A 13,642-nucleotide genomic window follows, 5' to 3' on the forward strand; every position below is an offset into this window, starting at 1 on the left:
CCTCCTCCTCCTCCTCCACATGCAACAAGGAGTGGGCAGATCTGGGACGGTTGGCCTTGCTTCTCTTTCGGGCATGTAGCTTCGGCAACTTCCTATCGATTCGGCCACCCCGTTTCCCCTTGGCCTTCGGAGCAGGGCTGCCTGGCCAAGAAAATCCATTTGGATGACAAATCGCATAAACCGACATCTCCCTTGCTCCAGTTCCAGGGCTTTGATAAATGGCCGTGGTAGCCTCCTTTTCTGGGGATAACTGCGAGCATATCCAGAAGGGCTGTGAGTTATGGCTCTTTGTTAATGTGCGTGGGAAGGAGAGAGGAGGGGAGAGGAGAAGCAGAACGAAGTCAACCGTAGTTGAAGCTTCAGAGCAGGGTCTTCCCCTGGTTGGGGCTGGAAGGACTTCCTTCATCCTAGAGGCCCCCATTTCCATAGCCCTGCCTGGCTCTGGCCTTAAACCATCTCTGCGGCAGACATGGAGGCTGTCTTGTGTCTACAGCAGGGCAGGGAAGGAATTAACGAGAGGGGGAAAAAACAAGTCCCCGTTAGAGATTTTCTCCTGCAGATGTCTGCCTCTAAGCTGTGTAGTTTATCAAGCTGTCTTCTCCTGCTGTCCTTGGGAAGCAGCGGCAGAAACAACCAAGTTCAGGCTGTAAATCGTGAAAGCTAACGGTGGGTGTCATTTAGGGCCCTCTCTCCCAGAACAGAAGGAGGTGCTCGGCCAGGTGCAGATGTTTGGGGCTTCTTCTGTCCCCGGCCGTCACTTTCTTTCTCGTGGGGTTTTAAAACATCGGGATGTTTTGGATCTCCCCTTTGCTGTGGTGGTAAGAAGGTGTGGACTGGCAGCGAGGGGACGGTGAGATTCCAGACCTGCCCTTGGGCACGAAGCCAGCTGGGTGAAAAGCCATTTCCTCTCTCTCAGCCCTCGGAAAGTAGTAATGGGAAGCTAGTTCTGGAAAGGTTGCCAAGAAGACTGCATGGATACGTCCATGTGATTCCCAGGAGTCAAGACTCCCTCCAAGATAGGCGGATAGATCTGTCTGTCTGTCTGTCTGTCTGTCTGTCTATGTATCTATCTATCTAATCTATCTCTGTCTGTCTGTCTATCTATCTATCTATCTATCTATCTATCTATCTATCTATCTATATCTATGTATCTCTATTTCTCTATCTCTATCTATTATCATTATCTGTTCATCCGTCTATTCATTTACCTATCTATCCATCCATCTACATCTGTCTGTCTGTCTGTCTGTCTGTCTATCTATCTATCTATCTATCTATCTATCTATCTATCTATCTATCTATCTCTATCTATCATCATCATTATCTGTTCATCCATCTATCCATTTACCTATCTATCCATCCATCTACGTCCGTCTATCTATCTATCTATCTATCTATCTATCTATCTATCTATCTATCTATCTATATCTATGTATCTCTATTTCTCTATCTCTATCTATTATCATTATCTGTTCATCCGTCTATTCATTTACCTATTTATCCATCCATCTACATCTGTCTGTCTGTCTGTCTGTCTATCTATCTATCTATCTATCTATCTATCTATCTATCTATCTATCTATCATCATCATTATCTGTTCATCCATCTATCCATTTACCTATCTATCCATCCATCTACGTCTATCTATCTATCTATCTATCTATCTATCTATCTATCCCTCCATTCTTCTTTTCCATCCCATCCCACCCATCCATCCTTCAATCCCATCCTATCTCCATCCATCCATCCATTGAAAAATACAAGCTTCCTAATTTAGCGTTTCTGGCTGTTTCTCTCCTCTGGTAGAAAAACCGGTGCTTTTCACCCCCCTTCCAGATGGACAGAAGCAAGGTGGAGAATCCGCCACCACAACCTGTTGGCCACCGGTCCTTCCCTACCAAGGCTCCTCAAGGGATGTTATCCGAACCTCTCCACACGCTGAGTCTCAGACATTTCAATATAATCCCTCTGGTGAGTCCAGCCCTCGGCACTTAGGATGTTAGTCTGTCCAGCGTTGGCAATGCCCAGTGGATTGTAATTTGGAGACTGGGTTGGAGCATTGCCAAATTCCAGATCCAGGACAGAAGCGGAAAACAGCAGAATGAGGACTGTAAAAGCAATCCCATGCGAGTTGTTAGGGTTTTTTTTTTTTTGCCCAGTGGGACACAAGGTTTGCAGACAGTCATGAGATATTTGGGGTTGTGCGAGTTCAAAATCCATGTTTCTCACAATCAAGTAGGCAGATCTTTCTTAGAAGAACTGAGTTCAAATACGACTCACATTGTTTTATACTCTCAATCTCTCCCTCTTTCTCTCTACAGCAGCTCATCCTATCTCCTTGAATGCTCATGAAAGTTCTCGAACTGGCCCGCCAAGGTTGTCAGCCATCTCCAATCCTCCTCCTCTGATCTCTAACAAGCATCCCTCTGTTCTTGAAAGAACACCTGGCTGTATTTCCCAGGTAAATGTGTAACCCAACCTTCTGAGACTGTCCCACGACCAGATCAAGAGGAACAAGGAAACTTGGTCAAAAGCGTGGTTGCTACCATACTTTGGTTGTTGGCATCCCCCCATAACTAATGTTCTTTGATGGATCTTTCAGGGGATACCTCTACAGCTCCATGGTCCATTCAGCCCAGAGCACGCAAAAGTCTCCATCGGTTCCATCACTGTGCCTTTGACGATGGATCCCAAGAAGTTGGGTAAGCTGATCTTCATTCTGGCCTGGTTCTCAGAGTCACTGCTGGCCAAAGAAGGGGAGGACCCAGTTGGACAGTAGCCATGCTGAAACCAGCTGATCATCCAAGTAATTTCTTCTGCTCCTGGTACAGTAAAGTAAAGGTGGTAACGTTCTTGTTTTCCAGTGCCATTTTCTGGAGTGAAACAAGAGCAGCTTTCTCCTAGAGGCCAAGCTGGTCAACCTGAAAGCTTGGTTGTGCAGACTTCACAGGAAAGCTCAGTTCTTCGAGGTAAGTCCCTTGAACTGTAGAAGCCAAGACGTTTCTCTAGAAGGTTCTTTTCTAACATAATCTCTAGTTAAGCTCTGTAGCGATATCTTTGAAGGCATTGTGTAGAACTTCTGGAATACACCAGTCACCTTCTGCACTCTTTAGCCTCTTCAAACCAAAAGGACTTGTGAAGGTTGGGTGTACATTGTGTTTATAAAACTCACTGGACCTCCCAAAATTTCACAGGCAAGAATCTTTAGTGATGGAACTCATAATTGACATAACTCTGGTTTTAGGAAGGTTGCAGGTGATGGGAGAGTCCTTTTGTCTAAGTCAGGGGTCTTCAAACTTGGCCCTTTTATGATTTGTGGACTTCCACTCCCAGAATTCCTCAGCTAGCGTGCCTGGCTAAGGAATTCTGGGAGTTGAAGTCCACAAGTCATAAAAGGGCCAAGTTTGAAGACCCCTGGTCTAAGTCATTGGGAGAAGCTCCCCAACCTGCAGAATCAGTGCTGAGTTCATAAACCTGTTTGAGGCTGCCTTTACCGTCCCAAATGTCCTGGAATAAGCAGGTTGTTGAAAGCCACCAAATTATTTTTGAAACTTATCACCTCTTCTTGTTTGTTGTATCCTGCAGGTACCTCCTTGTCAGGAGTGAGCATTATTAAAGGGATTCCCAGCACAAGGCCACCCTCTGAGTCTACCATCACATATCGGGGTTCCATCACACATGTAAGTCTTCTGTTGGGGGGTTTTCTAGCAGTGCACCAGAAGTGGATTAGAAGTGTCTTGGTGATGTGAAGAACCTAGGGCAGAGAATGTTCTGAAAGGTGTTGCCAAAGATTGATGAGGGCACAAAAAATGAAGAAGACTTAGGATGGTTATTACCTGCCAAAGACCTTTGGACAGTCTTGAAGCCAACCATATTGTTCTAGATGATGAACAAGACCTGGGATGGTTATTACCTGTTGAAGACCTTTGGCTAGTCTTGAAGCCAACCATATTGTCCTAGATCAGGGGTAGGCAACCTTGGCTCTTTTATGACTCGTGGACTTCAACTCCCAGAATTCCTGAGCCAGCATGGTTGCCTACCCCTGTCCTAGATGATGAACAAGACCAGGGTTGGCTAATACATGCTAAAGACCTTTGGCTGGTCTTGAAGCCAATCATATTGTCCTAGATGGTGAACAAGACCTGGGATGGTTATTACCTGTTGAAGACCTTTGGTTAGTCTTGAAGCCAACCATATCGTCCTAGATCAGGGGTAGGCAACCTTGGCTCTTTTATGACTCGTGGACTTCAACTCCCAGAATTCCTGAGCCAGCCTTTGGCTGGTCTTGAACTCAACCATATTGACAAGGAACTCAACCAAGGTTCAGAATGTGGTCTTCTTCAATGGGTAGAAAACAATAGTTGTAGCTCTTCCTCAAGGAACACAAACTCTGCTTTGAGATCCCTAGAGCTCTTTCCAGAGACTTTTCCTTGCTGTGCACACATCCCTAGACAACGCAACACATGAGTCTGCTAACACACACTCACACACACACAGAGAAAGCGCAAAGAATTCATGGTTCCCATCAATCAGGTCTAGAGACTGGAAGGCTTGCCAACTGGGTGATGGCTTTGTACTCTCCAATTATTGCTTTCTCTGGAAACAGAGCAGAGAGAATTCTGGCTTTTTTCCTTTTTTTTGTTTTTTTCTCCTCCTCCCCCTCCCTGGCTGACATTCAGATCTTTAAAGATACGTTATGAGAACGCTGGAGTTCTCAGCTCATTTTCCTGGAAAAATAAGCCTCAGTTCAACTGCCATGAGACAGTTTTGAAGGCTCGTAACATTACATTGCTGAAATAAGTCCTCTTCGTTAGGGTAGTTAGGGTAGCCCTAATAAGCAGGCCTATACATAGAATGAAGGCTACTGCTAAGCTTGTAAGCCGCCCTGAGTCTTCGGAGAAGGGCGGGATATAAATGTAATAAAAATAAAAAATAGTTTACGGTTCCATTTAAAGAGCTAGCTCGTGGTGGGTGGGGGGGAGAGAAATTAAAATGTTTTCAGCTCAGGGGATGGCAGTGAAAAGTTCTTTGCTACCAGAGAAATATTAACGTTTGCTGGCTCTTGACGACGTTTTATCCTCGCATCGTCCCTTGCTGTTTTTCAAATGTTTGAGTTGGAAATGATATTTTATTGTTTTTAGGATCCGGTTTCCAATGCAGCCGTTTTCTAATTAAGAGTTTTTAATAACTTTGTTATTGCTGTTTTGTTTGATTGACGTGCACTGTCCAGAATCGCACCCTGAGACGGGCAACTATATAAATTGAATTAATAAATAAATCCCCCAAAGATTGAAGAGTTAAACTAGCAGATGGGGCAGAATTCTGCAACGGTACTCTGCTATCCCTGGAGGAAAAAATACGGTGGGGAGGGAGGATACAGTAAGTGTCATCCCAGAATCTTTAATTAATGCTGAGCATCGCTTTCCCAATTACTGGTTTTGGTAGCATCAGATAGGAAGGAGGGTTGGCTTCCTGTCTTACGATGCAGAATAATGAGATAATTCAGAAATTATATCTGGAGCTTCTTTAGACATCCCTGCAAAATAGCAGACTCTGTTGCATCCAAAATCATCCAGTCGAGGCCTTTTTAGAAAATTAACCCTAACCCTCTCAGGGATTTTATCTCCTTTCTGGCGGGTTACGTCGTTTGCATGGCCATGCAAATTCTTGTGGGTCCGTGGCATTGGTGATACCACAGACACAAATTGCAGGTGGTTCTTGACTTAATGGCCACAATTTTGGTTGCTAAGTAAGCCGGTGGTTAAGCGGGTGGCAGCCAATTTAACCACCTTTTTTTTTCCCATGCTAAGCAAATCACAGTGGTTCTTCAGTGGCCGCACAGTCGTTAAGTGAATCCCGCTTCTCCCCCCCCCCCCCATTGACTTTGCTTGCTGGAAGCTGGCTGGGAAGGTCGCAAATGGCGATTGTGTGATCCCAGGGTGCTGCAACCATTGTAAATACTTGAAATTGAAATTGGATTGTGGGAATTGGGGGGGGGAATTGTAAGTGTGAGGACCACTCACAAGTTACTCTTTTCAATGCCGTTGAAACTTTGAACAGCCGCTGAGCAAACGGTTGCAAGTTGAGGATTACCTGTATGTCATTTGTGTTGATTTCCTTCCTGGCCAAAATCAAGACCAATGGTTTAGCAAGGACGATGGGCCTTGGGAAGGAGGCATGCCCTTTCTCCCTCGGGAGGGTCTATGACAATTTGCGGTGGCCATTTTGCCACAGCCAAATCATTGCGGGACAATTCAGGACGGGACAAGAGTTACATTACTATCAAAGAAATGGTAGAACAGAATAACTAAAGAAAGGATGCAAAAGGAGGGACAGAATGAAATGCGAATGGCCAACATTAAAATATTTTTCATTTATTTATTTTAAGTAATTAAATAGAATTGTTGAATTGTCTCCTTGCGGGAATTGTCCCGTGGCAAGAGTTGGCCATGGTGAATTGGCTGAAGCAAGTTGTCCCATTCTTACACTTAGGCAGGAAAAACCAATGGTACACATACAGACTGGGTGAAACCTGGCTCAAAAATGGCAACTGTGAGTGGGACCTTTGAGTCCTAGTGGACGATCACTTGACTACAAGCCAGCTGTGTGTGGCAGCAGCCAAAAAAGCTAACACAATCCTGGGTTGCATAAACAGAGGCATAGAATCAAGATCACGAGAAGTATTAGTACTGCTTTATAAAACCCTAGTAAGACCACACCTGGAATACTGCAGCCAATTTTGGTCACTGTATCACACACACACACACACACACACACACACAAATGTTGAGAGTTTGGAAAAAATTCAAAGAGCAACTAAGATGACCAAGGCCTGGAGATTAAAACATATGAAGAACAGTTGCAGGACTTGGGTTTGGCTAGTCCAGGGGTAGGCAACCTCGGCTCTTTTATGACTCGTGGACTTCAACTCCCAGAATTCCTGAGCCCGCCATGCTGAGGGAAAAGGGAGTTTCCAAGCTGAGTCATGCTGGCTCAGGAATTCTGGGAGTTGAAGTCCACGAGTCATAAAAGAGCCAAGGTTGCCTACCCCTGGGCTAGTCTAAACAAAAGAAGAAATAGGGGAGACATGATAGCAGTGTTCCAATATTGGATGGGCTGCCACAAAGAAGAGGGGGTCTCCAAAGCACCAGAGGGCAGGACGAGAAACAATGGTTGGAAACTGACCAAAGAGAGAAGCAACCTGGAATTAAGGAGAAACTTCCTGACAGTGAGGACAATCAACCAGTGGAACAGCTTGCCCCCCAGAAATCGTGGGCACTTCCATCACTGGAGATTTTTAAGAAGAGACTAGACAGTCACTTATCTGAGATGGTATAAGTTCTCCTGCTTGAGCTGAGGGCTGGCCTAGAAGACCTCCATGGTCCCTTCCAGCTCTATTCTATTCTATTCCCTTCCTCGGGATGGTTCATTAAAGGAAGCTTTTATTTGCAAGCTTCTGGGGAGTACGGACTTGCCTGAAATATATGCATATGGTGGTGCCACCCATGGTGATCTAGCTGGGTTGGTTGATGGTAATTACCAACGGTCTCATTTACAAAGCCTTAAGGCCGTTCATGATCTGTTGTGTTGCAGCAGTACCCATTTGCAAATCTGGGCTGCAGAAGACAGATGTTTCAGACGTTCTTTCCCTAAAGCCATCTCATGTTCCAGTTGTCCTGTGAGCATGTGTGCCGAAGCTGATCCCGGGCCAGCTCTGTGTTTTGTGTCTTTTAAGGCCAAGCCCTTGAATTCAGGCGCTGGAAGTGCCGTATTTGTAATGCGGTGTCTCTGGTTTATGTTGCGGGGAGACTCAGAGCTGGTCTGTTGGATCCCAAGATTCCGGAATTTTATTGCTCTTTGAATTGGTGTCGGACGTCCTTGTTTTAGTGACCACAGTTCGGTCATTAAGTGAAGCAATTGCTAAAGGAAACCACAACTTTGATTATGATCTTGCTTCAGCTTTCCTTCTCTTTTACGGGCCTGCAAACGTAAATACAGCGATTGATTGCAGAGTTACTTTATTAATGTTGTAACTGTGAGTGGTCGCTAAAGCAGGTCATCATTAAATGAGGACTGCCTGGTCTTAGCCTTGGGCTGGATTGGGTCTTAGCCTTGGGCATCTCTGGACCTCTGTTGCCCCTAAGAACATCCGAGCAATTACCTTACTAACACCCCAGACCTATGCCCTAGTTCAACCACTGCCCGTAAGAGATTTGTAGTAGGATGTGGTGATGAAATTTCTCTACCTTGGCTTCTACAGAACATGTGCAGACACGGTGAAAACACAGGCATAATCTCCGCCTACTCTGAACGCATTTAAATTCTAGAGTGATATTGATGGCATGGTTCACCTAGGGCAGGGATAGGCAACCTCGGCTCTTTTATGACTCATGGACTTCAACTCCCAGAATTCCTGAGCTGACTCAGGAATTCTGGGAGTTGAAGTCCATGAGTCATAAAAGAGCCGAGGTTGCCTACCCCTGACCTAGGGCAGCGGTTTTCAATCTTTACCTTGGACCTCTTTAAATACCTTTTGTGGCCACAGACCAATCAATCAGAATAGAGCTGGAAGGGACCTTGGAGGTCTTCTAGTCCAGCCCCCTGCTCAAGCAGGAGAACCTATACCAGACATGTCAAACACAAGGCCCGGGGGCCGGATCCGGCCCGCGAAGTGGTTTCATGTGGCCCGCGAAGCCATCCTGGAAACAGTGAGGGAATGGCCCCCACTGCCTTGGCCCTGGCCTAGAGACCCTCCTTCTGCCAGAGACCCTCAGATCTGTCCCACTCCTGCCCAGACCCCCCATAGGCACCCTTGATGCCAACGATGTAGAGCTGGCCACGCCCACCCAGTAGGCCATACGCACTCTAGCCACGCCCACCCAGTAGGCCACGCCTACCCTGGCCATACCCACCCGGCCCCTTGAGGGCAACCGCAATGCTGATGTGGCCCTCAATGAAATTGAGTTTGACACCCCTGACCTATACCATTTCAGACAAGTGGCTGTCCAGTCTCTTCTTAAAAACCTCCAGTGATGCAGCACCCACCAAGACCTAACTCTAGATTTAAAGCACTAGATTGCATCAAATATTCGCAGACCCCCTGTGGTGACCTCACGGCCATCCAGTGGTCCACCGACCACAGGTTGAGAGCCACTGACCTAGGGCAGAGGTCCCCAACTTTTTGGGCACCAGGGACCAGTTCTGTGGAGAGAGGTTTTTCTGCCAATGGGAGGGTCCGTGGTTTTGTGGGTTGCCTGCATCCCACGGATGGGGCTTTGCTTGTTTGTGCGGACTGGTTGGTGGCATACCGCGGCCCGGTACTGGTCCACAGACCGGAGGTTGGGGGGGAGCCTGACCTAGGGCATCAATTGCCAGAAGTCAACCAATGAGAGCTGTAGCATCATCCTAAATAGGTGCTAGGATTGCAAAAAGCAACATCTTTTTCAATATTCTTGAGTGTGAGTCAGCCCCAAGACAGGTTAGGTAGTGGACTGAGCATGCTTGTGAACATTTAGAGGCAGGCTCTCTTATCTTTAAGCATATTATTCCTTATCTCTGGCGGTGGCGCCACCAACCAGCTTGTCATGTGTTTGTCAAGTCTGGTCCTGCAGATGGATGCAGCCTAAAGCTTAGGGGCCCCACCCAGTCATTTGGGGAAAGCGAAATGTTGCGCAGTGGCAAGGCGTGTGCTTGGCGTGCAAAAGAATCCAGATCGGATCCCCGGAAAGCATCAGAGTATCATTTATCCCTCTCTTGATTCTTAGCGAGTGAATTTTGGCACCCAAGGTTGGCAGTGGGTTTGGGTAAGGCAGAGATCTTAAGTTAGAAGAAGTCCTTTCTGTGACTAGAAGTTTGTTGAGCTTCCGAGAGGTATATACTCAAGCTGATCCTTCCAACAAAAGGAGAACCTGTTTTAAAGCAGAGAAATTTCCAGGTCTCATCCCACAAGGGCTAAAGGAAAGGAAAACAGTCTTGTGCCACCTGGAACATTTGTAGAGAGGAATAAATGGCAATGCCAGAAGAGAACTGAGGGCGTTGAAAGGGAGATGCAGGAAATGTTTGGACACGTGTGCGAATGCACCTGCCTTCATTTCAGCCTCGCCCTATACTGGTCTCCCATCTCTGGGTCCTTGCCTAAGCTCCTAGTTCTCCAGAATCCAAAATGGTCGTTGTCTGCTATTCCTGTGACCTCCTAACGTTAAACAGAACATAATGTCCACCCCAAAACTGATCTCACCATCCTGGTGGTTCTTCTGTCTGTTGCGTGTAACGGGGAGCAGAGTTCCCAGCTGATACTTTTCTCAAGATTGCTCTCCTTGGTTTGGTCTGTTTTCTTGGGAATATGGTGCTGGTCTGCCTGGGCCTGCGTTAACGCCCGTGTGCAATTCTGCTGTGCTTCTTCTCTGCCTTAATTGCTCGTGACGCGGTTCAGTAACGCTCTTGGTCTCTTTCCAAGGGCACCCCAGCTGAAGTGCTGTACAAAGGAACCATTACCAAGGTAATTGGAGAAGACAGCCCCAGCAGAGTGGAGAAAGGAAGAGAGGAGGCTTTGCCCAAGGGACACGTCATTTACGAGGGGAAGAAAGGACATATCCTGACTTACGATGGTGAGTTGAAGCTTACTTAGATGGGAGTCCCGCTGCTTGGTGCCCCGTGGGTAGGGAAACCTCCCCGGGGAGTATTTGGTGGGTCCACGTCTCGGATGAAAGGCAGTGCAAGGTTCCAGGTGTGATGGGGAACTCCTTCAGATGTTTGAGGCAGCCATTGCTTAGTTGGGCTTGCTTGAGATAAGTTTCTGAGCTCCAAGCAACTCATCCCTCTCTTCTAGCACACCCAAAAGGTTGAAGTCAGGAGCATTTGCATCTAGGTTTACGTTCACCGTGGTTTAATTTTGCGTCGGTCTAGTTCGAACGCATTAGGATATGGTTTGTGGAGTCCTTGCTGCTCTCTGAGCTTAGTGGTTTCATAACCACTAGGTAACCTCAACGATACAAGACAAATCATGTTCCCTAGTTGGGAACCAGGTAGTCCTCGACGTATGAGCCCCAAAATTTATTTTGCTAAGCGAGACAGTGGTGCAGTGGATTTTGCCTCATGTTATGACCTTTGTAGCCACAGTGGTTAAGTGAATCATGGCAATTGTTACTTTAGTAACACGGTTGTTAAGTGAATCTGGCTTCCCCATTGGCATTGTTTGTCCAAAGGGCGCAAAAGGGGATCACGTGACCCCGGGACACAGCAAAAGTCATAAATAGGAGTCTCTTGCCGAGCATCTAAATTTTGATCATGTGACCACAGGGATGCTGCAACGGTCTTAAGTGTGAAAAACGGTCATAAGTCACATTTTTCAGTGCTGTTGTAAATTTGAACGGTCGATTGTAAATCATAATTGGTTGCAAGCCAGCAACCAAGCTCAGAGGTTGCTGAACTCCACAGTTCAACCCTGAGCAACAAATGCTTTCTTCTATCAGAAAGTAAACAAGTCAACACCAAGCCATGGTTCTTAACACTTTTTGAAAACGGAACGTGGTTTAATCCAGGCTTTTTCAATCTGGACTGATCTTGCAAAGGGACTTAAGATATTCCCCTGGTCTTCAGCTTAGTAGGAGGCTTGACCCACAGAGTTAATATTTTCCCTCCAGACCTGTGGCCTTCCGCTGTGAACTGTCTGTCACTGCTAGTCTACAAAGGAAAGCTGGTTTACAGGCTAGGATAATCAGAGTTTAAGGTCAACATGCACGTCCTTTCTGCCCCTGGGGCACATCAGGATTAGCTGCAGAGTTTGCAGAGTTCGTTTTGTGTACTTCTGTTAGCTCAGACTGCGTCATTCGGCAGAAAGCCGAGGGGGGTGAGCAAATGCTAGATCTCAATCTGCGATGCCCCAAGATGCTCCTTCATGCTCTTGCAAATCATGAGTCCTGTGGGTTGAGCGTCCCTCTGCAAGGACGCTCTCCCTCCAAATTAGCATTTTTTCCACCCGTTGCATCTTTATCTTCACCGCGGGGCCATTGGGAAGTCCGTCCCATAACGGCTGTTTTTGAGACAAAAGGATAGATTTTAGATGTAAGCCGAGCTAGATGAGAAGATTGTGGAAGAGGCTTCTGACCGTGAAGTTACGTCTTTGGGGTTTTCTTTTAATTGCATCTCCTAAGTTCTCTTCAAGATAAGAAAGATGTTGGTGTGGTATGCTACCGTATTTCCCCAGGTCTTATATTAATTTTTGCTCCAAAAGACACACATTAGGTCTTATATTTTCAGGTACAACAATCTACATTTGTTCAAATAAACAATGTCAATAATACTATTTATGTATATTTAATTATGCATTAACATTATTATTTTATGATTCAATACATCCATCGTGTGTTGCAACGGATTTCCTAAATGCATCCATTTGGCTGACGGATCTTCATTGGGACTTATTTTGGGGTGGGGCTTCTATTAGGAGCATCCTGAAAAATCATGCTAGGGCTTATTTTCAGGGAAATATGGTAGCTGAGTTGTGTTTATTGAGTCTGAACTTTGAAACCAAGCATTCGGGCCAACAGCTTGTGTTCCCCAAAAGAGATGTTGAAGAATGGTTCTCGCTGGCATTACTCAGTTCTGAGGGCCATCCGTTGGGTTCTTCTAAACCAGGGGTTTAGAAGACATTAAAAAGCAGAGACATCACCCTGTCAACAAAAGTGCGTATAGTCAAGGCTATGGTCTTCCCAGTTGCAATGTATGGCAGTGAAAGTTGGACCATAAGAAAGGCTGAGCGCAAAAGAATTGAGGCCTTTGAACTCTGGTGCTGGAGAAGACTCCTGCGAGTCCCTTGGACTGCAAGGCGATCAAACCGGTCAGTCCTAGAGGAGATCAACCCTGACTGCTCTTTAGAAGGCCAGATCCTGAAGCTAAAACTCAAATACTTTGGCCACCTAATGAGAAGGAAGGACTCACTGGAGAAGAGCCTAATGCTGGGAAAGATTGAGGGCAATAGAAGAAGGGGACGACAGAGAATGAGGTGGCTGGATGGAGTCACTGAAGCAGTAGGCGTGAGCTTAACTGGACTCCAGAAGATGGTAGAGGACAGGAAGGCCTGGAGGAACATTGTCCATAGGGTCGCGATGGGTCGGACACGACTTCGCAACTAACAACAACAACAACAACAAACCAGGGGTCTTCAGACTTGGCTCTTTTATGACTTGTGGACTACAATTCCCAGAATTCTTCAACCAATGTGCTTGGCTGAGGAATTCTGGCAGTTGAAGTCCACAAGTCAAAAAAGGGCCAAGTTTGAAGACCCCTGTTCTAAATAGTCAAGGGAGCTGGGATGGTTTAATGGTGGAAAGCTTGGACTGGGTACCAGATTGGAGTTCTTTGTCAGCTGTGGAAGTTTGCTGGTGGACTTTGGCCCTGCCTATGTCCTTCTTCTCAGCTTAACCTGCTTCTCAAGATCTTTATTGCAAGACACATAATGCCACCTTGAGTTCCTGAAGGAAAGCTTGGAGATACATGAATTAACTCAGTATTACTCAAAGGATATATGTTGAGTAAGAGATGGGATGCTGAGGAGACCATCACCCCCTGCTTTCTGAACTGGTGGGAACCTGTGTGCTGAATTAACAGTAGTTGAGTTTTTGAGAGCAGCTTTCTCCATGG

General features: G+C 46.3%; 1 protein-coding gene across 1 annotated transcript in view; it reads left to right on the plus strand.

The window, feature by feature from the left end:
• Nucleotides 1-13,642, plus strand: part of NCOR2 (nuclear receptor corepressor 2) — a 189,592-nt gene that overhangs the window by 135,732 nt on the left and 40,218 nt on the right. Inside the window, 6 exon segments of the mRNA XM_083373217.1 lie at nt 1,808-1,972; nt 2,323-2,462; nt 2,604-2,703; nt 2,866-2,970; nt 3,587-3,681; nt 10,458-10,608. Of these exon segments, the coding sequence (XP_083229343.1) occupies nt 1,808-1,972; nt 2,323-2,462; nt 2,604-2,703; nt 2,866-2,970; nt 3,587-3,681; nt 10,458-10,608 (756 nt within the window).

Source organism: Vipera ursinii, assembly GCF_947247035.1.
Source record: "Vipera ursinii genome assembly, chromosome: 14".
In the NCBI taxonomy this organism is placed as follows: Eukaryota; Metazoa; Chordata; class Lepidosauria; order Squamata; family Viperidae; genus Vipera; species Vipera ursinii.